Below are 27,500 nucleotides of genomic sequence, written 5' to 3'. Positions count from 1 at the left end.
ATATCTATGTGTTATCTGCCTAGCCCATATATCTATCTAGTTACCTATCTATCTATCTAATATATATATATATATATATATATATATATATATATATATATATATATTAGATAGATAGATAGATAGATAGATAGATAGATAGATAGATAGATAGGAAACTAGACAGATGATAGATAGATAGATAGATAGATAGATAGATAGATAGATAGATAGATAGATAGGAAACTAGACAGATGATAGATAGATAGATAGATAGATAGATAGATAGATAGATAGATAGATAGACAGACAGATACCATCTACCTAGCTAGCTATTTTCCAGACAAGGCTGTTCCTGTAAAGAGTGGCCTTGAAGTGGAAATTGAAGCTGGCTTATGTCATCGCCATTGTGTGCCAGGCTGTTATGGGGCATAATGGGAGAATGCATGGCCTGTCTGCACCAGCATTACATGCTTTTCTGCTATTTTGCACTGGCACAGAGCAGATCAGGAGTCAGGAACCAATGTGTAAAGTGACTTTCTGTGATTTGCACAGAGCACATGACCCTGTTCTTCCTAGCAGCATGTCTAATGCTCTATTCCTTGGTGGTTCAGGGACATTAATTAGTTGTTTAATGGGAGTATGACTAAAAATGTAAAAGAAGGATTAGGAGCGTGAAACGTATGTCCAGCCTGTTCCTCACACTCCAGCAGGGGATGGAAATCAGGCAGCATCGTCTGCTTCTTTATGGGCCATTTCCATTTCTCACCAGCTGCTCACTTCAGTTGCATGCTGGGCAATGGGACGGAAACCGTCTACTTCACGCAGTATGAGCTGACGCTGCAGGACCCGCACCCCCTGGGGTCAGACAGCATGACCTGCACTTCACACCATCGTCAACATCGTGCCACACTGTGGACACACCACAGCTTCTATTAAATGAAGGACAGCATTACCTGCACCGTACCACACTCTTGCCTCTTACATTCGTGAACATTTTTCACACTGTAGTCAGACCTAGACCCTCATGGAATCTGCACACTTTGGACAGTTTGACATGATGTATATTATCGTCTCATCATGCACTTTACACCCTCTGAACAGTATTAAGGCTTCTTTCACACTTGCGTCGTTTGGCATCCGTCGTAATGCGTCATTTTGGGGAAAAAACGGACCCTGCAAATGTGCCCGCAGGATGCGTTTTTTGCCCATAGACTTGTATTGCCGACGGATCACGACGTATGGCCATACGTCTCGTCCGTCGTGCACTGGATGCGTCGTGTTTTGGCGGACCGTCGGCATGAAAAAACGTTCGTACGTCGGATCCTGCATTTCCTACCACTCATGCGCCGCCGGAACTCCGCCCCCTCCTCCCCGGGACTTTACAATGGGCAGCGGATGCGTTGAAAAACTGCATCCGCTGCCCAAGTTGTGCCAAATTTTCACAACGTGCGTCGGTACGTCACGCCGACGCTTAGCGACGGACCCGTACCGACGCAAGTGTGAAAGAAGCCTAACCTACACTTCCCATTATGTCCTTATACCTCCTTCTTTCCTTACTCCTGTGGACACTATGCCCTACACTTCACATTATGACCTCATGCCACTTCCTTTCTTTACTCCTGTGGATACTATGCCCTGCACTTCACATTATCACCTCATGCCACGTCCTTTCTTTACTCCTGTGGACACTATGCCCTACACTTCACATTATGACCTCATGCCACTTCCTTTCCTTACCCCTGTGGACACTATGCCCTACACTTCACATTATCACCTCATGCCACTTCCTTTCTTTACTCCTGTGGGCACTATGCCCTGCACTTCACATTATCACCTCATGCCACTTCCTTTCTTTACTCCTGTGGACACTATGCCCTACACTTCACATTATCACCTCATGCCACTTACTTTCTTTAATCCTGTGGACACAATGCCCTACACTTCACATTATGACCCCATGCCACTTCCATTCCTTACCCCTTTGGACACTATGCTCTACACTTCACATTATCACCTCATGCCACTTCCTGTCCTTACCCCTGTGGACACTATGCCCTACACTTCACATTATGGCCCCATACCACTTCCATTCCTTACCCCTTTGGACACTATGCTCTACACTTCACATTATCACCTCATGCCACTTCCTGTCCTTACCCCTGTGGACACTATGCCCTGCACTTCACATTATGGCCCCATACCACTTCCTTTCTTTACTCCTGTGGACACTATGCCCTACACTTCACATTATGACCCCATGCCACTTCCTTTCCTTACTCCTGTGGACCCTATGCCCTACACTTCACATTATCACCTCATGCCACTTCCTTTCCTTACTCCTGTGGACACTATGCCCTACACTTCACATTGTGACCTCATGCCACTTCCTTTCCTTACCCCTGTGGACACTATGCCCTGCACTTCACATTATGACCCCATGCCACTTCCTTTCTTTACTCCTGTGGACACTATGCCCTACACTTCACATTATCACCTCATACCACTTCCTTTCTTTACTCCTGTGGACACTATGCCCTACACTTCACATTATCACCTCATGCCACTTCCTTTCCTTACCCCTTTGGACACTATGCTCTACACTTCACATTATCACCTCATGCCACTTCCATTCCTTACCCCTTTGGACACTATGCTCTACACTTCACATTATCACCTCATGCCACTTCCTGTCCTTACCCCTGTGGACACTATGCCCTGCACTTCACATTATGGCCCCATACCACTTCCTTTCTTTACTCCTGTGGACACTATGCCCTACACTTCACATTATGACCCCATGCCACTTCCTTTCCCTACTCCTGTGGACACTATGCCCTACACTTCACATTATCACCTTATGCCACTTCCTTTCCTTACTCCTGTGGACACTATGCCCTACACTTCACATTGTGACCTCATGCCACTTCTTTTCCTTACCCCTGTGGACACTATGCTCTACAATTCACATTATGGCCTCATGCCACTTCCCTTTTCTTAACCCTGTGGACCCTATGCCCTACAATTCACATTATGACCCCATGCCACTTCCTTTCCTTACCCCTTTGGACCCTATGCCCTACAATTCACAATATTAGCCCATGCCACTTCCTTTCCTTACCCCTCTGGACACTATGCCCTACAATTGACATAATGACCTCATGCCACTTCCCTTTTCTTAACCCTGTGGACCCTATGCCCTACAATTCACATTATGACCCCATGCCACTTCCTTTCCTTACCCCTCTGGACACTATGCCCTACAATTCACATAATGACCTCATGCCACTTCCTTTCCTTACTCCTGTGGACACTTTGCCCTACAATTGACATTATGACATTATGCCTCCTTCTTTCCTTACTCCTGTGGACAATATGCCCTACACTTCACATTATTGCCTCATACCACCTCCTTTTCTTAACCCTATGGATACTATGCTCTATACTTCACACTATAACATTATGCCACTTCTTTCCCTACCCCTGTGGATACTATGCCATAAACTTCACATTATAACCTAAGTCCTCCACATTTCTTTATTCCTATGCATACTATGTCCTATACTTCACATTATGCCCTCGTGGAACCTCTTTATTTTACCCCTTTGGACACTATGCCCTACAGTACACATTAAGACCTCATGCCATCTCCTTCCATAACCCCTGGAGGACAATATGACTGCACTTCACACTGTGGACAGTTTGACATGATATCCTTCTGTCATATTCACACTCTTTTCTTCACTCACACACACACATAGACTGACCTACAGATCACACACAATATGATCCTGTTCTGGCCACACTACTGAGACAGCTTGGCCAACACTGAGGACATCCTAGTGTTCACATTATGCCTCAGTCACGTGTGCTGCACATGCAACATGACCTTCAGTGGACACAGACGGTGGCCCCGTGGACCTAATGTCACTCTGTGCTTAACCCCAGGCAATCTGGCGCACCTTACCATATAATTGAGACACACAGCAGCCATGCTAATTCTACAGTGTGTATATATATATATATATATATATATATATATATATATATATATATATATATATATATATTTAAATATTAATTATATATATACACACACACATATATATATATATATATATATATATATATATATTTAAATATTAATTATACATATACACATATATATATATATATATATATATATATATATATATATATATATATATATATATATATATATATATAAGATTTGCAGATACATTCATACAAAAAGTCTGTGGTGTGCCAGGCATCCTTACAGTATCGAGATAGATGCTGTAGATAGGTGGCGGCTGCTACTGTACATTCCTCACATAGTTTTCTGTGGGATCAATGAGGCGGCCGGTGTCTGCTCCTCACAACCAATAACTGCACATATGATGTAGTTAGGGGGCTAGATCGCGTGTGTTCCCACAAGGGCACTATCAGGGGCATTGCGTGGTGCCAGGTGGGTGCTAACAATTAATACGGGCTTCCCATAAATACACCCTGACTGTATATAATCCCGTCCTTTATACAGTAAATGACGAGTCCGCAACCTTGAAATTTAATATGGCATAATAAACCATTATCATAAAAATGGGCTCCACATTGTACAGGTTGCTCACCCAGTAATGACCTGATCAACTGAAGTCTAACAATTAACTACTCTCTTGTTCATATTACCGATATATTATATATATACATAAATGTGTGTGTGTGCGCCTATATAAATATGTAGTCACACACACACACACACGTCATGTAGCTATTAGATAGATAGATAGATAGATAGATAGATAGATAGATAGATAGATAGATAGACGTGTGTCCAAAAGAACATTATATATTGTTTTTTATCTATGATATATAAATAATTATATTTAGCAATAAATTGGTAAATAGATAAATATAGAACATTTTCAATATTATCTACATTTGTAGTCTAGATCTATATTAGTAGACTGCACATGGACAACAGTAGCTCATGTTAAATACTTTTACTCTGCTTTATATTCTTATGATGACGACTTCATTAAGAATATTATTTGTGTTATTTCTATTTCAATATCATTATTATTTTGTTGCTGTTAGTATTAATAATATTGTTATTATGTTAATGCTGTAATGTGTCCCTTTTTTTATAACCCCATCATATAAACATTCTGTAATGAACAGACGGATGAGCGCAGGTTTCTTACATGAATGGAGCATAATGTAGTCTTTTAGTCTTTTATTGCAGGGACGCGCAAAACATTACTGACCCCATGTGAGCACGCCGTGTCTATTTACAGTACAGGACATTTTTCACTTTTGCCAAGGTTTTTGGGTTTTGTTCAATGCATTTTATATTTATCAGTCACAGCTAGATAGATGGACAGATAATAAATAGATAGATAGATAGATAGATAGAAACATAGATAGATGGACAGATAATAGATAGATAGATAGATAGATAGATAGATAGATAGATAGATAGATAGATAATTAGATAGTGGATAGATAGATGATAGATATATGGATAGATAGATAGATAGATAGATAGATAGATAGATAGATAGATAGATAGATAGATAGATAGATAGATAGATTAAATAATAGATCGTTTAGAATTTTGTCACACAAATACAAAATGTAAAATCAAAAACATAATCGAGGCAATAAGAAAAGTCAGATATACTTTTATATTATATATGTAGCATTAGCAAACACAACTAAAATAATAGACAACACCTGTGAAATCATATATGCTATTGTATCCCTATCTATTAGTATACCGGCTCATAGAATAACTAGGGTGGTGAGGATGATTACGGTGATGCATTTTGCAGAGTTTCATTGACTTCTAGCCTTAGCATACCCGCTCTCCTAGCCCTGAGATAGCCCTCTATGCAGGGCATGTGCTCGGGGTGGAGGATCTATGTCTATATACCCATACCCCTGCACAATTCAGGACGAGTTTTGCACTGTTCATGTCATTGTCCTTGTTATTAATTCAGTTTTCCTCTTTTTTTTCCCTGTGACCCGGTGATCAGATTTTGGGTGCCCCCTCCTCCTCCTCTCTGTGTCTCTATCCCCTGACCCTCTCCTCCCTCCTGCTCTGCTGCCTGAGTTTGGTGGAATCTCTGCTGACGTCACGTCATTCCCACTGCAGAGAGGCAGAGAGACACACACAGAGGGAGAGAGGGAAGAGACCCAGGGACAGCAGGCACCTCTCATCTCACCCTCTCACCAGGAACCTCTCAGGAACTTGGGACTTGGCTTCTGCTTTCTGTAGCATTGGATTCTTCTGCAGTCCTTGATGGGTGATGTCCTCCACAAGACTGCACTGAGGAACACTTCCTAGACCAGATCATCTCTAGGCACAGTAAGTACACAGCCACTAGAATAATACCCCTGCTGTACTGTAGAGATGTGAGATCAGGAAAGGTCACACATTGGTTCCACCTGGGGCCTGCACTGTGTAGGGTTTCTCTACTGACATCTAATCCCTTTTACTGCTTGTACAATGCAACGTGCAAAAGTGGAGAGAAGTTCACATTATCCTGGGGTCTCCAGATATCCTCCTAAAAGCACCAAACGTTCGCTAGGAAACTCTTTCTGTAGAGCCCTACCACAAGTTTCTTACAGACTTTACAAGTGGGTCTGTGCTTCATGAAGAACATAGGCCTGATACTCTGGACATGTTGTGAATGGAGAAAAATACTATAATAGCCGAAGAAACTTAATGGGATCTATTTAATTAATTGTATGATAAATGTTTTATATACACATATAAGATGTAATGTATGTATTGTATATAGATAGATAGATAGATAGATAGATAGATAGATAGATAGATAGATAGATAGATAGATAGATAGATAGATACAGTAGGTACATTGAGTAAAAAATGGTAGCAGCACTCCAATGAACTAGAATTAAGTCTAAATTTATTTTTTTAATGGCCCATACCAGCATTTTGAGGATTGGTTCTTACCTAGGAAGCTTTCCACCTAAGTATTTTTGTTTGTGGTGAACCTATTTTTTAGATAGATAGATAGATAGATAGATAGATAGATAGATAGATAGATAGATAGATAGATAGATAGGAAGATATAGATAGATAGATTATAGATAGATAGATGATAGATAGATAGATAGATAGATAGATAGATAGATAGATAGATAGATAGATAGATAATAGATAGATAGATAGATGATTGATAGATAGATTGATTGATAGAGAGATAGATGACAGATAGACAGACAGACAGACAGATAGATAGATAGATAGATAGATAGATAGATAGATAGATAGATAGATAGATAGATAGATAGATAAACACTGAATAATGTGACATTTTACCCTACGTTTTTGGAACCTCACAGCTCACATCCTCTGCTATCTCCTGCATGTCATGTGCGCTGCTCCCAGCCATTGGATTACATGGCCGCCTATTGTAGGAAAGTTAACCTCAGCACTTCCCTCGAATGTCAGGCGAGTCTGTAACAGAAGACAAAGCAAGTCCAGATGGTTGGAGATCTGAGGATACTGATATGTGTGAAATATTGCTAAATGTGCCCCAGACATAAAATTACATATCTCATTTTCTTTTGCTTTTTTCATTGAGCCGCAGCCCCCAGTGCACAGAAGTGGCCTGTTTGATACTTACTTGTGTTTAATTGTCTGCCATAATGTTAACAGCAGACTGACTGGCTATAGGACATAAAAGACATGAAAGTTTCACTGCTGCAACAGCTGGGGCGGGGAACTGTGCATGTATGAATCGAGCATGAAAAGAATATTCTTCACCGCAAACTTTAGTAAAGTGGAGTAGCAGCAGATCGGTGGTCCGGCCATGGCTGCAAAGGGTTACTACTAAGTGCCCGGTACCGTACACAGGCCGCAGCTCACACCCACTACCGGTGACAGCTCAGCACACGGCCAATATCCCACAAAAAATACATCTGGATCTGCATAGTGCATATGTATAATACGTGTGTATATATATATTCATGATGAAATCAATCCATCTGCATGTGTATTACATGTGTGAGTGTGTGTATATATATATATATATATATATATATATATATATATATATATATATATATATATATATATAAACGCACTGACATTATATATATGCTATAATGAAGCACAGCTGTATCTGAAATCCATCTGCATCTGCATTATATTTGTGAGTTTGTATATATACATATATGTATGTGTATATATACTATAATTAAGTACATCTGTATGTGAAATAAAAATGTATGTGCACTATGTGTATATATATATATATATGTATATATATATATATATATATATATATATACATAATGCACATACATTTTTATTTCACAAACAGATGTATTTCATTCTATATACACACACACACATATATATACATATGTATTTTCTATTATAAAAATAACGAAAATATGCGTGAATTTAGTATTTATTATTATTATTATTATTATTATTATTTATTGTTATAGCGCCATTTATTCCATGGCGCTTTACATGTGAGGAGGGGTATACATAATAAAAACAGGTACAATAATCTTAAACAATACAAGTCATAACTGGTACAGGAGGAGAGAGGACCCTGCCTGTGAGGGCTCACAATCTACAAGGGATGGGTGAGAATACAGTAGGTGAGTATTTTTATGTAAATATTATTTGTAATAATATAATGAATCTGTGCACTCAAATGTACATATATATATATATATATATATATATATATATATATATATATATATCTCACACGTGATGTACATACAGATGTATTTCATTATTTTTATAACACAATATAATTATGTACAACCTAGTTTGGCAAATAAACTTTTTTCTATAGTGTTAAAAACATGTTGTAAGTATTAAACTATCTTTTGAGTATGTGACCTGTGCACATGCCTAGATTTGTGAGTGTAAATAGTTGTTAGAAAGATAATAAATATAAAATAGAAGATATATATATATATATATATATATATATATATATATATATATATAAAGTGCAGTCTACATAGTACAAGCATACACACTATATATTATGTGTGTATGCTGTACTATGATAGATATATACATATACTTTTTTTACTAGTGTTTGTTTTATGCTGTTTATATGTGGAGCTGGATTTATCAATACAGTAGTAGTAGTGACTTCCATAAAATACAGATGTTTAGAGAATAAAACTTGTATGGTTCTGCTTTAAATCTCAGGAAATAAAGCTTCTCACTGCCTACAAGATCAGGGAGCTGAGATGTGAACTGGTGACCATAATAAAGTTGAAATGAAAAGATCATTGTAATAATTAGGACGTAGCTGTGGGTCACAATTCTGCATCAATGCAGACATGAAGTAATCATCAAGCCAATGCAGACATTAAAGGAGAGAAAAGATTACCAAGATGATGACATGCAAATTTCTTCCCAAATTATCATAAGTAAACATTCCAAGCCTGGCCTAATAAAATCCCATCTGTGTTACTTCATATCGAGTTAGGAGGAGAGAGCTGGGATAATGAATTTTCTAATATCTCACCAACAGACATCTCAATCAGCCACTAATCCTGTGATTTCACTGCACAATCATTCCAATCTGGGCAGCCAAACTTCTGCTCCTCTCTGGCACCAGCCTGGGGGGGGGGGGGGGGGGGGATTACAGTGAAAATGAATGTAAACTTGTTTGTCACAAATATTGCACTACATAGTAAATGTTGTCCTCTGGATCTACACAATGATGCTGTCATCCCTGTACATATCTGCTGCTACAGATCATGCAAGCATCAAACATTCTGCCTTACAATGAAGCCAGGACAGCAGCTTCCATCTAGAACACTGTGCACACTGTAATCTGGAGCAGCTCTCATTAATTAAAGCCTAATTTACTAAATGACCTGCTGATGGAAATGATAGAGCTGCCTGCAATTAGCTAATGCTTCCCTGTGAAAACAACAGGAATGAGGCGAAGGTGTGCACAAATCACATCCCAACTAATCGTGTTTGTGCGCTGTAACTCGAGATTCTGGGAGCATTGCTTCAATCTAGAGAAGTCTGATATTTCTCTAAACATCTGCTTATTTAATACGATGCATAAACGAGTGCGAAAATATAACACCGATCGTCCAATTAAGATATCATTTGTTGACGAGTAAATATAATAACGACTGTTGTAATCTGTCAAATTGATTAACTGATCGCAGCTTTAACCAAAAAAAAAACTTTTTGTCCAGTTCAGAACCTGTTAATTTATAACATTAAAAATAATGCATAAGAATATAGTACATTATACTTGTAGAAAATTGATCAATAATCATCACAATAGTATGTTTAATTATACACGACAGAGATAGCAAAATGACTGTGCTAAATGTTAATGTTAGAAAATAATAATTATAAGAAGAATTATTAACAATCTGATGCAATAATCATTTTAACAATAATAGTAATATAGTAATGATACCCATAATAATAGGGTATTTACTGTACTAAATTGTGATTTTTCCATAGACAATATTTATTTGATTGTATATTTCCTTCATGACAATTTTTCTAACTTTTATTTTCCCTTTTACCTTTCAGTATTTTACCGATTAAGCGACAATAGCTGAAATGGAGTCTAACTGTCGCAAGTTGGTGACAACTTGTGTTCAAATAGGTAAGAACCATAGCTATTAATAATGTTTGGATCCATACTGCAATGATTGTACCCCCTGGTGTTATGGTATCAGGGTAAAGGAAAGGACGCAAAGTAGTAGCCAGTGAGGCCAATCCGTCCCCTTCTGCCCATGTCTGATGTCTTTCTGGCCCCTGGGGCAGCCATCTACAGTGGATCCTTCCTCTCTGGACATCTAGGAAGGTGACTTCTCTGGATAGAACAGGAAGCATCACAAAGTAATAGAGTAGGCAGAATACATCCCAGTGCCAGTGGTAGAATGTATCTGCTTATCTACTGGACACTTTTTTTTTTTTTTTTGTTATTTTGCTTTTTTTTCTTACTTTGCCTTTTTGTTGTTTTTTTCCCATTTTTTTTTTGTTTTGTTGTTTTTTTGTTGTTGTTGTTTTTTTCCTCCAGTGAGGGCAGTGTCTGATGCGATAATGTCTCCTACGGTTTGCTATAATTGTTCACAGCTTCCTGAGAGTCAGATCTAGGGCTAGGTCTTTTAAGGAGCAGAAGAACAAATACTACATGTTGGATTTACTTTTTTAGTAGAAAAATACTGCTGACAACTTGCAACGTTTTGCCATCAGTCGTGAACAATTGATGCACAGGGAAAAAATGATCTTGATGTCACCGATTTTGGAAAACAGAAGATAGTGGGCATTGTGTAACAAAAGAAATAAACCTGCATAAAGTCATTGTAACCAGAGAAATCCATGTATCCGGTGTTTGTCGCAAAATATAGCACTGCTACAAAATATCCTAATTTCTATAGAGTCAGATGTTATGCATGACGATGGATGAGAATAGATCTAAATTAATGAGGCAGCGTGGAAATATCATGATCATGCAGTTTATTAAACCTCCAGATCTATAGGCTACAAGCCTTGAAGTACTCTGGGCCTTTTCCTATAGGGACCTGCAAATTTAACAAGACTAATCTTAGAGCGCTCTCTGCTGTCAGACAGCGGTACTGAAATAAAGTAAAGCTAGCACCTTTTAGTCAGCCAGACGGGCTTTTTTTTTGTTTTTCTAATTTTTGTTTTAGTTTTATGGGGTTTTGTATATCTGTGCTTGACAATATGGATTTTTTAAAACTGAATACTATAATATAAAATGATAAAATGTGAATGGAGAGATCATAGATAGATAGATAAATAGATAGATTAAAAAAAAAAAATCAAGGCAGCACCAGAAGAAAAAGGGGGGCATGGGTGCAGAGTCTCCCAGGCATAAACCAATACTCCAATATACATACAAAATGAAGGCAGCACTCCCAAAATAGAAAATAAAAAAAAATAATAGCCCATAGTGACTGCAATGTTTTGGTCCAATTAAGGCTTGAGAAAGGTCCTCATTTGGACCGAAACCTTTCCGTCACTATGGGCTATTAAATTGTTCTAATTTTGTATTTTGGGAGTGCTGCCTTCATTTTCGTATGTAGATATATAATAGATAAGATAGATAGATAGATAGATAGATAGATAGATAGATAGATGATAGATAATAGATAGATAGATAGATAGATAGATGATAGATAGATAGATAGATAGATAGATAGATAGATAGATAGATAGATAGATAGATAGATAGATAGATGATAGATAACAGATAGATAGATAGATAGATAGATAGATAGATAATAGATAGATAGATAGATAGATAGATAGATAGATAGATAGATAGATAGATAACAGATAGATAGATGATAGATAAATAGATAGATAGATAGATAGATAGATAGATAGATAGATAGATAGATAGATGATAGATAACAGATAGATAGATGATAGATAGATAGATAGATAGATAGATAGATAGATAGATAGATAGATAGATAGATAGATAGATAATAGATAGATAGATGATAGATAGATAGATAGATAGATAGATAGATAGATAGATAGATAGATAATAGATAGATAGATAGATAGATAGATAGATAGATAATAGATAGATAGATGATAGATAGAAAATAGATAGATAGATAGATAGATAGATAGATAGATGATAGATAACAGATAGATAGATAGATAGATAGATAGATAGAAAGATAGATAGATGATAGATAGATAGATAGATAGATAGATAGATAGATAGATAGATAACAGATAGATAGATGATAGATAAATAGATAGATAGATAGATAGATAGATAGATAGATAGATGATAGATAACAGATAGATAGATAGATAGATAGATAGATAATAGATAGATAGATAGATAGATAGATAACAGATAGATAGATGATAGATAAATAGATAGATAGATAGATAGATAGATAGATGATAGATAACAGATAGATAGATGATAGATAGATAGATAGATAGATAGATAATAGATAGATAGATAGATAGATAGATAGATAGATAGATGATAGATAGATAGATAGATAATAGATAGATAGATAGATAGATAGATAGATAGATAATAGATAGATAGATGATAGATAGAAAATAGATAGATAGATAGATAGATAGATAGATAGATAGATAGATAGATAGATAGATAGATAGATAGGACATAGATAGATAGATAGATAGATAGATAGATAATAGATAGATAGATAGATAGATAGATAGATAGATAGATAGATAATAGATAGAAAGATAGATAGGAGATAGATAGATAGATAGATAGATAGATAGATAGATAGATAGATAGATAGAAGAGAGATAGATAGATAGATAATAGATAGATAGATAGAAAATAGATAGATAATAGATAGATAGATAGATAGATAGATAGATAGATAGATAGATAGATAGAAATAAAATAGATAGATAGATAGATAGATAGATAGATAGATAGATAGATAGATACAATTTATTGTATCCTTACCTATGATTACACTTACTGTAACTAAAAATACAATTTCAGGCCGCCAGTTAGTGAACACAAGTGATGCAATAATAATCTTCTAACACATCAATCTATGTACTAGCCGCTAATCAGCAAAATCTGTTCTGAAAATTGCAAGTAACCCTGTCATTGCCGCCGTCCCACTAATCTCAGCTCCCGCTGTTGATCAGTATAGTGTACAAGGGGCTTCAATAGATAGGTGGTCTTCCTCACCCCTACACCACCCAAAATACCACACTGCCCGCTACATCTTACATAACATCTTGACTTTCCACTTTTCTGTTTTGTATAAAGTCTCACATTCCCTATCCTCCATACATATAGGACGACACCTCATTTTCATTTTTCTATGTTGAGTATAGAATTGTGTTTTGATGAATAATAGTACGGCATCGACTAATAGTTCATTTTACTTCTTTGATAAACTATTTATACATACTATTATTCTTTATATTATAAAACTATTTTACATACTGCATATTATTAGTATTATTATTTACAAAAGAAACTATATCTCAGCGTTATATGGATAATGTACTTTTTTAGATTTTTACTTGATGTTTCTTTTTACTATTAAATGCTAGATTAATCAACGTTGTTTGCTATTTTTGCATTTGTCTTCGCTCTGTTCATTTTATATTATAAAAAAATATTATAAAATTATATCTATATATATAAAATATAAAAATTATATTTGTAAAAATATAATTATATTTTAATTATATTATAATGTGTGCATGTGTGTACAAATTTAATATAAATCAAATCAACTTTATATATACTTATGTATATATATATATATACATATATATATATATATATTTGTTGAAAGTTTGATAGTTTATTAAATTGCTGTAATTAATATGACTTTAATTAGAATCATTGAGTGCTGTCTCTCAGTAGAATTTCTCTGTTGTTCTCTCCTGTGATGATAATAATATAATATATTCAGGAGATGCTGAGATGACTCCAGGGAACTAGAAATGTACAAGCAAAGCTTCTTTCGTGAGCAGGAATAAACTAATGGAACAATCTGATGTCTGCTTAATCCTATGGAGAAAGCATTGTCGTTTGCCTAATATTGACTGAATGGTAATTAATGGCTCTCCATCCAGGAGAATGGCCAATAATCCAAGATCTGTGCAGCAGGGCTGGGACAATGATATCAAATGGCAGGAGCAATTTATCTATTAGGAGAATATTATGGCAATAAGCTGTATACATGACACTGGAGCAACTGGCCTGGCATTAACCCGACGCTTCTGCAGCCAGTCCAGGGTGATGTTCTGCCCTCTTGTCATATATAGTGAAGAATATTTTGCAAATAACTGATGATAGGCAATGATGATGACTATAACAAATGCCGCTGAGAACAGTGGTTATACATATATATACATACATATATGTGTGTGTGTGTGTGTGTGTGTGTGTGTGTGTGTGTGTGTGTGTGTGTGTGTGTGTGTGTGTGTGTGTGTGTGTGTGTGTGTGTGTGTCTGCACAGCAAATCAGGGTAGATTTCTCTAGAAAGAATTGCGACTTTTATCATCTTCAGTGCCTGGAATCTTCTTATATGAGGTTTGTCACTGGCACTTTTCTGTTGGCATAGTAGGGCTCAGCAGCTGGTTTTGCCCAGGTTTGCATTGATTTACAGGATTATTATAAGGAATAAATACATAAACATGATTCTGTCAAGATAATTGCACAAGCAAAAGCGGAAATCATTATTACTACCTAAATTTACTTTTATATATATATACTATTAAAATAGCTTTTTTTTGGACTAAAATGGTAGTGTACTGCTTCTTTGATTTTCCTAAACAATATATATATACACATATACATATCTGTATAGCTATAGCTTTAGATATGTAGAGATATTATTATTATTTATTTACCGTGTCCTCCACAATATATGTCCCCCATAAAAGAAAGCACTCCAAATGTCATTGTATATTTGAGCTTGTATATATATATATATATATATATATATATATATATATATATATATATATATATATATATATATATATATATATATATATATAAAAAACATTTTTATTATTTTACATTTTTACATAGATAAACAATAAAGTTCTTGTTCTGCATGGGTCAGCATTCATGGGGCGTTTTCTATTTTATTTTTTTGATTGTGTTTTTGAGGGCCGATGTCACCACTGATATTACCAGGGACAAAATCCCAGGGAAAGTATGAGCTGTTTATGGGCATTTTTGTACTCATTACAAGAGTTCCAGTTCTAGTTCTGTGAAGGATCTCTACTGTGGTTTATGGGATATAAAATGATATCATTGCTCTTCTATTCCAGTTACTATTTATATTTCATTATACATACATGTAAAGAAGCCACAACTTTCTATCATGCTGAGATATATATATATATATATATATATATATATATATATATATATATATATATATATATATATATATATATATATATGATGATTGTGAGCCCTCGCGGGCAGGGTCCTCCCTCCTTATGTACCTGTGTGCCTTGTTTTTTGCTCATGTTTAATGTATTTGTCTATATTTGCCCCGTATTTCACATGTAAAGCGCCATGGAATAAATGGCGCTATAAAAATGAATAATAATAATATAAATATATATATATATATATATATATATATATATATATATATATATATATATAAAGGTCTCATATATATCCATATAGTTATATATCTATTTATTTGTCTATAGATATATTACATACACTAAAACGTCTGATATATATCACCATGTATATATATATATATATATATATATATATATATATATATATATTTCTCTCACTATATATATATATATATATATATATATATATATATATATATATATATATATATATATATTTCACTGATTCGGGGCTGCACTTGTGGAGGGTTTGGATCATGGACAATGAGGTACAGTGGATTCTGTTTGTGCTTCTTTTATGGTAGAAGCTATAACCTAGGAGTCAGGTTGTAGACCGTGTCGGATGAGAGCAGGGTGTCTGCCTCCCAGATTATTAAATCTCCGCTGTCTGACAATTATGGGAGTGTTATGTGGCTGTATGAAACTAATAGACTGCTGTTATTAATTGTGGACCCTGGAGGCATTGACAGCGCTGTGTATATGAAGGAAGAAAGAGCTGCTTTAGAATCTAGCATACAAATCCATATGTGTTTATTTCACTTGACACATGTGTGCCCTGTGCAATGATGCTACAAAGTACCTGTTCTGGTTGATTTCATGTAGTTTAAGATCATTATAATTATGTTTAAAAAAAAAAAGAGAAAAAAAAAAACATTTACAAATCATGTAGAATATGCACAAAACTGACCATAAATATATATTTCTAGGTATAGACTGAGGTTTAAGGAAACATACAGGAGTATTTCTACAGTGTCTTTATTCTCTAGAATCTCAGCTTGGTATGCCATCCATAGCAAATATTCTATTTCACTTCTATAGATTAAATTGGTGGTGTCTCCCCAGGCCTGACACTTATTGTAGGCCACCCCTAATGATCCCATCACCCATCCCTGTCACATCACACATATACTTAATACACAAACAGTGCAAGATTGATCCAAATTCATATTGACTCTGTTACAGGTCATCAGCTGCAGTGCAGAAAGTGGAAATATTTACTTTACACATATACTTTATGATCTGCTGGGAATTACAAGGAATTCAATAAGAAAACGGCTAGGGCTGGTCTAAACCCCCATTTAAAAGACTTAAGCAAATTAGAGTCTTATCAGATTAAAAGGCACTACACAATGTAAGAGCATTGTCTCTGATGAAACGCTGTGGGGTCTGGGAGATCCTGCGCCAAATCTCAGGAATACAACGCCTCAATAAAGATCAACACAAGCCAAAGTCATTCCAAGCCATTTTATTTTTGCACACAGAACTGTGAAAGAGATAGATGGATAGATTAGATAGATTTATAGATAGATAGATGGATAGATTAGATAGATTTATAGATAGACAATAGATAGATAGATAGATAGATAGATAGATAGATAGATAGATAATAGATAGATAGATAGATAGATAGATAGATAGATAGATAGATAGATAGATAGATAATAGATAGGTGGATAGATTATATAGATTTTTAGATAGATAATAGATAGATAGATGATATAGACAGATAATAGATAGATTTATAGATAGATAATAGATAGATGATAGATAAATAATAGATAGATTAGATAGATAGGTAGATAATAGATAGATTAGATAGATAGATAGATAATGGATAGATGGATAGATTAGATAGATTTATAGATAGATAGATGATAGATTGATAATAGATAGATAGATAATAGATAGATAGATGATAGATACTGTAGATAATAGATATATAGATTAGATAGATAGATAATATATAGATAGATTAGATAGATAATAGATAGATGGTAGATAGATAATAGACAGCTAGATAGATAATAGATAGATAATAGATATAAGATAGATAGATGATAGGTACATAATAGATATGGGATAGATAATAGACAGACAGATAGATAGATAGATAGATAGATAGATAGATAATAGATAGATGGTAGATAGATAATAGATAATAGACAGCTAGATAGATAATAGATAGATATATAGATAATAGATAGATAATATATAAATAGATGGTAGATAGATAATAGATAATAGACAGCTAGATAGATAATAGATAGATATATAGATAATAGATGATAGATAATAGATATGGGATAGATAATAGATAGATAGATAATAGATAGATTAGATAGATAATAGATAGTAGATAGATAATAGATAATAGACAGCTAGATAGATAATAGATAGATAATATATAGATATAAGATAGATAGATGATAGATAGATAGATAGATAGATAGATAGATAGATAGATAGATAGATAGATAGATAGATAGATAATAGATAGATAATAGATAGATATGGGATAGATAATAGACAGATAAATAGATAGATAATAGATAGATAGATATAAGATTGATAGATGAGATATAAATGGTGACAAGATAAATGTATTTTTACACAAGGAGTGCTGCTTCCATCTTTTTTTAATGTTTTAAGGACTTGTACGTGCCTAGGAGGCTTTGTACCCATATTGCTGGTGCTGTTCTTGTTTTGTTTTGTTTTGTTTTTTAGATAGATAAATAGATATTTTCTGAAAGAAAGAAAGAAAGAAAGAAAGAAAGAAAGAAAGAAAGAAAGAAAGAAAGAAAGAAAGAAAGAAAAGGAGGCAGCACTCCAAGAAGCTATTAAAAAAGTTATTATTTTAGCCCAGTGGTGTAAAAGGTATCAACCACTGAGGACTCTCAATTCTAAATATTTGATTATTTTAGCCCGTGTGACAATATTTCGGTTATATCATAGAACCTTCCACCTTTTTCTTCAATTTTTTTGGATAGATAGAATTATTAGATATATTTGGAATAGATAGATAGATAATAGATAGATAGAGAATTATTAGATATATGGAATATGTAGATATATTTTGGATAGGTAGATAGATGATAGATAGATGATAGATAGATAGATAGATAGATAGATAGATAACTAGATAGATAGCTAGAGATAGATAGATAGATAGATAGATAGATAGATAGATAGATAGATAGATAGATAGATAGATAGAGATAGATAGATAGATAGATAGATAGATAGATAGATAGATAGATAGGTAGAATGATAGATAATGATGAGATATATGGGAATAGAGAGCACAATTCGCAGAGTTCTGCACCTCTTTGTGACATACATCTTGCTCCGGCTCCTGTCACTCGCAGATTAGGGCCTGGGGAGGATATAGGGCAGGGATATGGGTGATGTCTTCCTTCTCTTGCAATGTTTGGAGTTGTCAGAAATTTCCATGAAGCTTAATGTACATAAATGGAAAATAAATGGCAGAATAGAGCCGCCTAAAGCCCTCTTCCCCCCGAGCTATGAGCATAACATTGTCACCAGATCCAATCTGCTGGAATGCTGCCCTGTTTTTACACGTCTGCCTCACACATAAGCCCGAGTGAGGCAGCTCAGACCCCGAGCTCAGTCCCCGCTGTTTAGTGTCCGTGTTTATGGGGCCCTGGCTGGGATGGAGTCAGAACTGTGGGGAAATCTACGTAGGGATTACAGATTAGTAATCTGCCTCAATATAGTCATGGGGCAGCTCATGTGGAGATTACCGAGGATTTCTGGGGACGTTTATTACAGCCAGATGTTGGGTTATCTCCGTATTTTCCCCATTAATAGTGATCGCTATACTTAATAGAAGGATGGAGTGTAGAGGGCAGCCATCAGTGCCGGTATCCAGGGCGCAGGGCCAGGCTCCCCTCCGCTGCAGAGGACTAGCCTGACAATTGTGCATTGAGGAGCCGCGCTACCTTCCCACCCCAGCAGAGTGCGGATTGGTGTCTATAATTACGGTAACCCCGCCCGGCAGGAGGAGGCTGTGATTGGCTAGGACGCGTGTGCTGGGCGTGCTCACAGCAGTGCAGGGGGGTGCTGTGGATGACGTCAGGCGGCTGGGTAGGACACAGCTCTGGTTTAAGATGTTAGTGAAACAGGGAAGCGGCTGAGCTCCTGCTGACTGCCCATTGCCAGTAGTGTAGGTGCAGTGCCCGGACTATACCATGCACGGCCGGCTGCTCTAGAGGGAGCTCTCCGACAGCTGCCTATGTGACTGCATACGGCCGCATTAGAGTGACAGCTCCTCGCCAGACAGTCACACAGTGGGACTGAACACACAGGATAATCCCCCTGGAGCTGGCGGGACGGCTGCTCCCTTCTGCACCAGTCACCTGTTCATGAACTCTATGAAAGACCCCTTACATTTGGAGCACGTAGCCGGGAGTAAAGTGGCCTCAGCACCTTCCCATCAGCAGCAGCAGCCGGTGACCCTGCTGTCCATGGCGTCCTCGCTGGGGCAGCGCTCTGCGGAGTGTAAGCAGAGGCTGGAGGTGCACACCATCTCCGACACCTCCAGCCCAGAAGCTGTAGGTAAGGAAGGCGCCCACCTGCCCCCCGGGGGTTCCCGGCACCCGCACCTCCTCATCGGGCACCCAACCCCTCATCGGGCACCCACCTCCTCATCCCCTGCCTCACAGCTCAAGCCCTTCTGCCCATATGCATTTATTATTATTAATATTATTATTATTTGTGATATTCCATAATATATTGTATTATTTGTACAATTCTTATTGATATTCATAACAGAACTGTAGCCATAGGAATCTATTTTTGAGATGATTATTACCATTATGCTGCTGTTAATAACTATTATTATTAGCTGTAGCAGGAACTTAATTCACATGGCTATAATTATCACCATTGCTTAGGAATATGATCTTGATGATGTCTACTATTATATGATTATTTGTATTAGTGCCATGATCTTTAATAGGAGGTTGTGTGCGGTCCTTTGGAGGTTGTAGGTTTTTGTTTCTACTGTCATAAACAAGAGGAGACCTGGCAGCAGTTAGAATAAATGGCAGCAGTGACACAATGCTCGGGGCACTTGTCCTGAGCGCACAGCCATACAGTGTATGAGGAGTCCTACTGAATAACTGGAAGGACTACAACTTGTCACAAATGACTCCTGGGATCTGCTGCTTTCTGGGGATCAACTGATCTGTAACTTATCAGAAAATATTTCGCTAATAGAAGTGACCAATAATGACTGCAGCTAAACATGCGAGGGACATATGGCAACGACAGTCTCCTAATGTGTCTACTTCTGTAACGAAATCTGAAATAAGCTGCAATTATTGGGAATATTGTGTCACATCTCTCCTCTATTTCTGCAGACAGTGAGCTATAATCCACAGCCCTGAGCTACTGGGGATTTCATGGATTTGTAGGCGAACTTTCTGCTTTTGTTTAGCAGCAGCTCTTTGTCTTTTTACATATACCTGATCTGAATACATATATATATTTCCATTAAGTTTTATATCTATACATATAGAGGGAAAAAATAAATAAATATATATATATATATATATATATATATATATGTATGTATGTATATATATATATATGTATATATATGTATAATATATATGTGTGTGTGCATGTGTGTTTATATATATATATATATATATATATATAAAATTATATTTCAGTATATTATATCAGTATAATTATATAACTGTGCTCGATAATTAATGTTGATGTCTTTTTTGCGATTGAACAGATAAAGACAAAACCCACCAAAGTAAAAATGAAGACAATAGCACCGACGACCCGTCCAAGAAGAAAAGACAGCGCAGGCAGAGGACTCATTTCACTAGTCAGCAATTGCAAGAACTGGAGGCCACTTTCCAGAGGAACCGCTACCCTGATATGTCCACCAGAGAGGAGATCGCTGTGTGGACCAACCTCACAGAGGCCAGAGTCAGGGTAAGGACCACCACTGTGTGTGACCATCTCCGTGCATATATAGAATGAAAAAAATGGAGGCAGCACACCTGGTTAAAGGTGAAAAAGGTGCTTATTTAATAGCCCAATAGTGGCGTCGTTTCGGCTCAGGACTGTGAGCCTTTCTCATATATATTTAGAATTACAAACATTACAGAATGTTATGTTGTTATTATTATTATTACTACATTATTATTATTATTATTATTATTATTATTATTATTATTACTCATTACAGAATGTTATATTGTGCTTTTAGTTCATTAGCTCAGGTTCAATATACTCCAGTATTATTAACATTTAATTATAAATATTACACACAATAATAACAATATATGGCTTCCCAGTCTTTATAGGCCATGGCAATAGTATATAATAAATGCGCTTGGAATCCTCTGCAAGTACATTTTCCATAATGATGTGGTGTTTGGACATAAGTTGTCTCCTGGGGCCAGCCTATTGGATTGCTTTCCAGCATCTGTGAATTTTACAGCTTCAAACTGATACTTGTTCAAAGACAGAGGACAGAGAATTATCAATATAAAGGCTGCTGAATGATACTTTGTAGCAGTGCTAGACTCATTTCAGGAGACCTGCTTACTGAGCAAAGCCAAACTGGCTGAATATAATCTTCTGCTCGAAAAAAAAAAGATAAGATTTATAGCACCTTAAACCTAGGAGAACAGCCTTGAAAGACAATCTGCAAAGTTTGTTTCAGGGGGCAAACTAGAGGCAAATATTAGCCAAGCAATGATTGTAACATTTTGGCAACAACTTTGTATAGAGCTTATTCAAGGCCTATGGTCTCTATATAAATAACATGTATAGACTGATCCTTGGTGACCACAGGGTGGGAATATGAAACAGTGCATAAAGAAGTGCATGGCTGCTATGGCTGGAGTGAGCAGGTAGTTTATCAGGAAGGATCCTTGGTATCTTTTCAGCTGAAATGAGGCACATTTTGTGAATGCACGAGGCAGGCTCATGTGGTTCTTGTCAAGTGCGTGCCAGGGGTTAATGGTCCAGTTACCAGTGATTTGCAATGTACAACATGATGAGTGTAAACAGGGGAGACGAGGGACTGCTCCAATCCACAAACTCACCCAGCAGGAGGGTGGCTGACAAGTCCCACACCCAGGATGTGGATTGCACATTGATCCCCCATTGTCTGGGCGACTCAAAGAGCAAGTCCTGCCAACAAGCTGCAGAGAGGACAAGATGGGTCAGAAGTTCCTTGGAAGTCAGGGAAGATTAGCATTGGGGGATCATAGCAGACTGCTCACTTCCATGAAGATAAGGCGATTCTTTTTATTTTACCGTTATATAGGTTTTTATTATTTATTCATCATTTCCATTGATTTCAAAGTGCTGTATATAAGGGGTTATATATATATATATATATATATATATATATATATATATATATATATATATATATATATATATATATATATATATATATATATATATAATGTTATCAGTGTATAGGAAGCACCAGTCCCTTATTTTTGATGCCCCCTTTGATAAATGCCAGGTTGATGTATTTTTGTAATCTAAAAATTACTTACTGTTCCTTTGGTCCTATCTAAAGAGTTAGATTAATTCCACAATTAGTTATGTCAGTATTAGGAAATGTTGTAATGTGTGAGATGAAGAATTCCTTTGCCAGCTTGTATGTACAGAAAAAATTACAGTTTACCAACACTGATCATTTTTTGTATTCTGTTTCTAACTTCAGGTTTGGTTCAAGAACCGCAGAGCTAAATGGAGGAAGAGAGAAAGGAACCAACAAGCAGAACTGTGCAAAAATGGCTTCGGGCCCCAATTTAATGGGCTCATGCAACCATATGATGACATGTACCCAGGGTATTCCTATAACAACTGGGCAGCTAAAGGCCTTACCTCGGCTTCACTTTCCACCAAGAGTTTTCCTTTCTTCAACTCAATGAATGTTAACCCCTTATCTTCACAAAGTATGTTCTCCTCGCCCAACTCCATCTCCTCCATGAGCATGTCCTCCAGCATGGTGCCCTCTGCAGTCACAGGGGTGCCAGGCTCCAGTCTCAACAGCTTGAATAACCTGAACAACTTGAGCAACCCTTCTCTGAATTCTGCTGTGCCCACGCCAGCTTGCCCTTATGCCCCTCCAACACCCCCCTATGTCTACAGGGACACATGTAACTCCAGCCTGGCAAGCCTTAGACTCAAAGCTAAGCAGCACTCCAGTTTTGGATATGCCAGTGTTCAGAACCCTGGATCCAACCTCAGTGCGTGTCAGTATGCTGTGGACAGACCCGTGTGATGTATACATGTGCATGTATGTATACTGTCTGGGAGCCATCCTTTCTGCAAAGACTCAGCACAACTGGACTCTATACAGTGAAGGAGAAAATAGGTTATGAAACTGCAAAACTCAAAAGTGTCTTGACTACAAGTGGTCGGCTGCAGCGGACACTGAGAATTATATATATATGTATATGGACACGTTTGACTGGATATGGAAATTTAATGTTACGCTAAAGCTTGTTCATTTTTTTCTTAAGTTTTGCAATTGTTAAAATGGACTGAAAGGATGTACATATACTGATATGTCAAATTAATTTTATATGCAGCAGTTGTCGGTCATATGATCTTTACAGTGTTATGAATATGCACCAGGCTTTAAAATAAAGCATGCAAAGGGAGAGAACCCGAATCTGCCTCCAGGTGACTGTATATAAGCGATGTATGTCTGTGTGCTTCATTAGACGGCGGCCCCAATGGTCTGTGCACAAAGAAAATCATATCCTATGGTGTCTGTGCACAAAGCCAATCCTATCCTATGGTGTGCACCATGTACCAACACGAATCTAGCCCACGCAAGCTTCAGAAACATAGCCTACTTTATTTCCTCCCATGAGAATTCTGAAGGCTTCCGTTTATTATTTAAAATACAGAATATTTTTTTCTCTCCCAACCAAAAAAAAGAAGAACATTTACATCCGACAGAATAAAATTACAACGTTTATAAATGTCATTATTTATTATTTGAAATTTGTTGCAAAATTCCGGTTGTAAGCGAATTATTGTCTTGTAAAAATATTTGGCGGATAAAAAAAAGAAAATGATGCAACTTTAACAATAAAAGTATCTCTTCGGGAAATGTCCCAGTGTCTGGACTGAAATCATGTATGTTTATTAAATACATACGAGAAAACAATTGTACCACCCACATGCAAATATTATTTAAAAAAAAACTTTAGAAAATTCTAATATTGATAATAGTTAGTGAAAGATTGAAATCCGGGTGTTACAATGTACAAGCTGTATTCATGTGATTAACAGGAAAGGAAAACCTTGATATACGTAAGCTGAATTTAATTATATATATATATATATATATATATATATATATATATATATATATATATATATCATTATAGCGTCTTTATATACATATATATAAAAAAGTGATATAGAGATATATATTTATAGATATCCTTCTGTATATAAAAAAATGTCTATATGTGTGTGTGATATATATATATATATATATATATATATATATATATATATCTATCTATCTATCAGATGGATAGATATAGATACACCCACCCATATATTTATATATATAGAGAGAGAGAGAGAGGGATAGATAGATATATGCTTCAATAATATGAGGAATTAACTAATAATGAACCAATTATATATTTATACATATAGATAGATATATAGATATATAGATATACAGACAGGTAAGGCATGGTTTTCCTCTGTACAAACCAGTGACACTGTGTGGGCTCCATCTCTTGAAGTTTTCCCAGCTCTTTGTAATCCATCGTGGTGGAAGATCTAGCTGCAATGATCCGGCCCTAACCTCTGCTCCTCTGCACATTGCCCCAGTGACAGTGCTGGGTGAGGGTGCCATGTACAGCCCTGTGTCTGGGCAGGGTGCAGGGTGAGGAGGTCGAGCAGACGGGTTTGTGTATTGGAGTGTTGTCAGATCTTGGTGTTGAGGAAGAGGGGGTGGATATAAGGTGGTCGCACTCAGGATCCTTGGGGAGATAACAAGGGGCTATGTCGCCTGCACCGCTCTTGTGTTCTGAGTAACAGAGAGTGGATGGGATTGCTGCCCCTCACAGAATGGAGGAGACCTGGCCTTCTTTCTCTTCTGTGGCCTTCTTTCTCTTCTGTGGCCTTCTTAATGCTGAGCTCCTGTTCCAGTCTCCTAATCGATTTATTCCAACGTGTCAACACATATTACTGGTGAGTGAAATGATCTGATCTTTCTTTCAAGATTTATCTTTTCTCCATCTGTCTTTTATTCCCTTACATGACCCCAGTACAATATCCAGGAACCAGGTGGATTATTTTATATCGAGGTGCAAACTATAACCCGGTAAAGGCCAGATATCTCCATGCAGATCCCATCTACTGCATGCAATGTGGAACAGAGTATATAATAACCCCCATATATACTAACTAGGTCTCTAGGTGCAGGTGACTAGAGGGTATTCACTGTTATCTAGTCCCACAGTCAGATCTACTATTTTTCCCCATTTCACTACAATTACAATTGGTACAATGCAATCATAACAACAACAACAATAATCTAGTTTTTATTTTTATTTCTGGGGCTGCCATTAGTTCATTCCTCATATTATTGTAGCACATTTATAGTTTGTACCCAAATCTGCCTTTGCATAGCATTATACAGTACAATATTGCTACAATAAGGCTAGAGTAGTATAGTATCTAGACTCATGTACCTATGTATTATACTGGTGTATCCATAGATTTTTTTTTCTATTTACTCTCCATTGTAATAAAAGAGTCAGACCATAACACCCTGTGATCATTTACCAGGGTCAGGATGCAGATTTTCTCTATACTCCATATCTGCACATACTGTACCTATATATTGCTTTATTAATATGAGAAATAACAAATCACATTATGTCATTTGTTTCTATGTGCTAGAGAGGGACAAAAATGGGCGGTAAAATAAGGAAAACTACAATGAAAAAGCTGGAGCAGCCTCCTTACATTAGGTCTTGTCTGGTTAATATTCCCTCCTGGTTATTATCTGGAGAGGGCTTGTTCCATTGTACTAAGTCTATATAACAAGGACAGATAATGACAAGACTGTATTATCCGCCCTTTACAAGTTGAATCAACAAAGGTGTCTACTCTCAATCCACATCCCTGGGAGGAGGGTGGCGAGAGGACATTACAGAGGCCCTGATATGCCAGCACAGGTCCAGGGCTCAGAGGTAGGTGCCAGCCCTGAACCGACAGGCAGATTTAGCTACCATTAACCCCTCACCAGCCACTATTAAATAATGCACACTGCCTCGTGTTTGCTTTTCTAACACTTATTTGTGAAGCAGTCAAGGATCCCTCTGTGATGTATTATTTCTTCAATGTGGAGGAATGGAATCTCAGGAGAACACAGGACCCAGGCAATAATGTCCTATCTGATCCCCTTTTTAGATCTCTTGGTTCTATGCATCCACTATAGTATTTTTATTTCTAATTATTTGGGAGCACAGCATAAGGTAAGTGACAGACTCATTCCTATTAATATAAAATTGTATCT

The 27,500-nt window shown here is 36.5% G+C and overlaps 1 protein-coding gene across 3 annotated transcripts in view; it reads left to right on the top strand.

The window, feature by feature from the left end:
• PITX2 (paired like homeodomain 2) overlaps positions 1–25,210 on the top strand; it is a 27,639-nt gene extending 2,429 nt beyond the window's left edge. For 2 of the 3 annotated variants that reach the window (XM_077278972.1, XM_077278971.1), the window contains exons 2-5: positions 6,015–6,346; positions 10,556–10,631; positions 21,699–21,904; positions 23,661–25,209. In XM_077278972.1, the coding sequence (XP_077135087.1) occupies positions 10,586–10,631; positions 21,699–21,904; positions 23,661–24,224 (816 nt within the window). In that variant the 5' untranslated portion in view covers positions 6,015–6,346; positions 10,556–10,585 and the 3' untranslated portion in view covers positions 24,225–25,209. Of the gene's footprint in view, positions 1–6,014; positions 6,347–10,555; positions 10,632–20,036; positions 20,507–21,698; positions 21,905–23,660 lie in introns of those variants that run through there. The other variant, XM_077278970.1, reaches the window with a different exon arrangement.
• The last annotated feature ends 2,290 nt before the right edge of the window (positions 25,211–27,500 follow it).

This window comes from Ranitomeya variabilis, chromosome 1, assembly GCF_051348905.1.
Source record: "Ranitomeya variabilis isolate aRanVar5 chromosome 1, aRanVar5.hap1, whole genome shotgun sequence".
Lineage (NCBI taxonomy): Eukaryota > Metazoa > Chordata > Amphibia > Anura > Dendrobatidae > Ranitomeya > Ranitomeya variabilis.
This window is presented reverse-complemented; position numbering and strand designations above follow the sequence as displayed.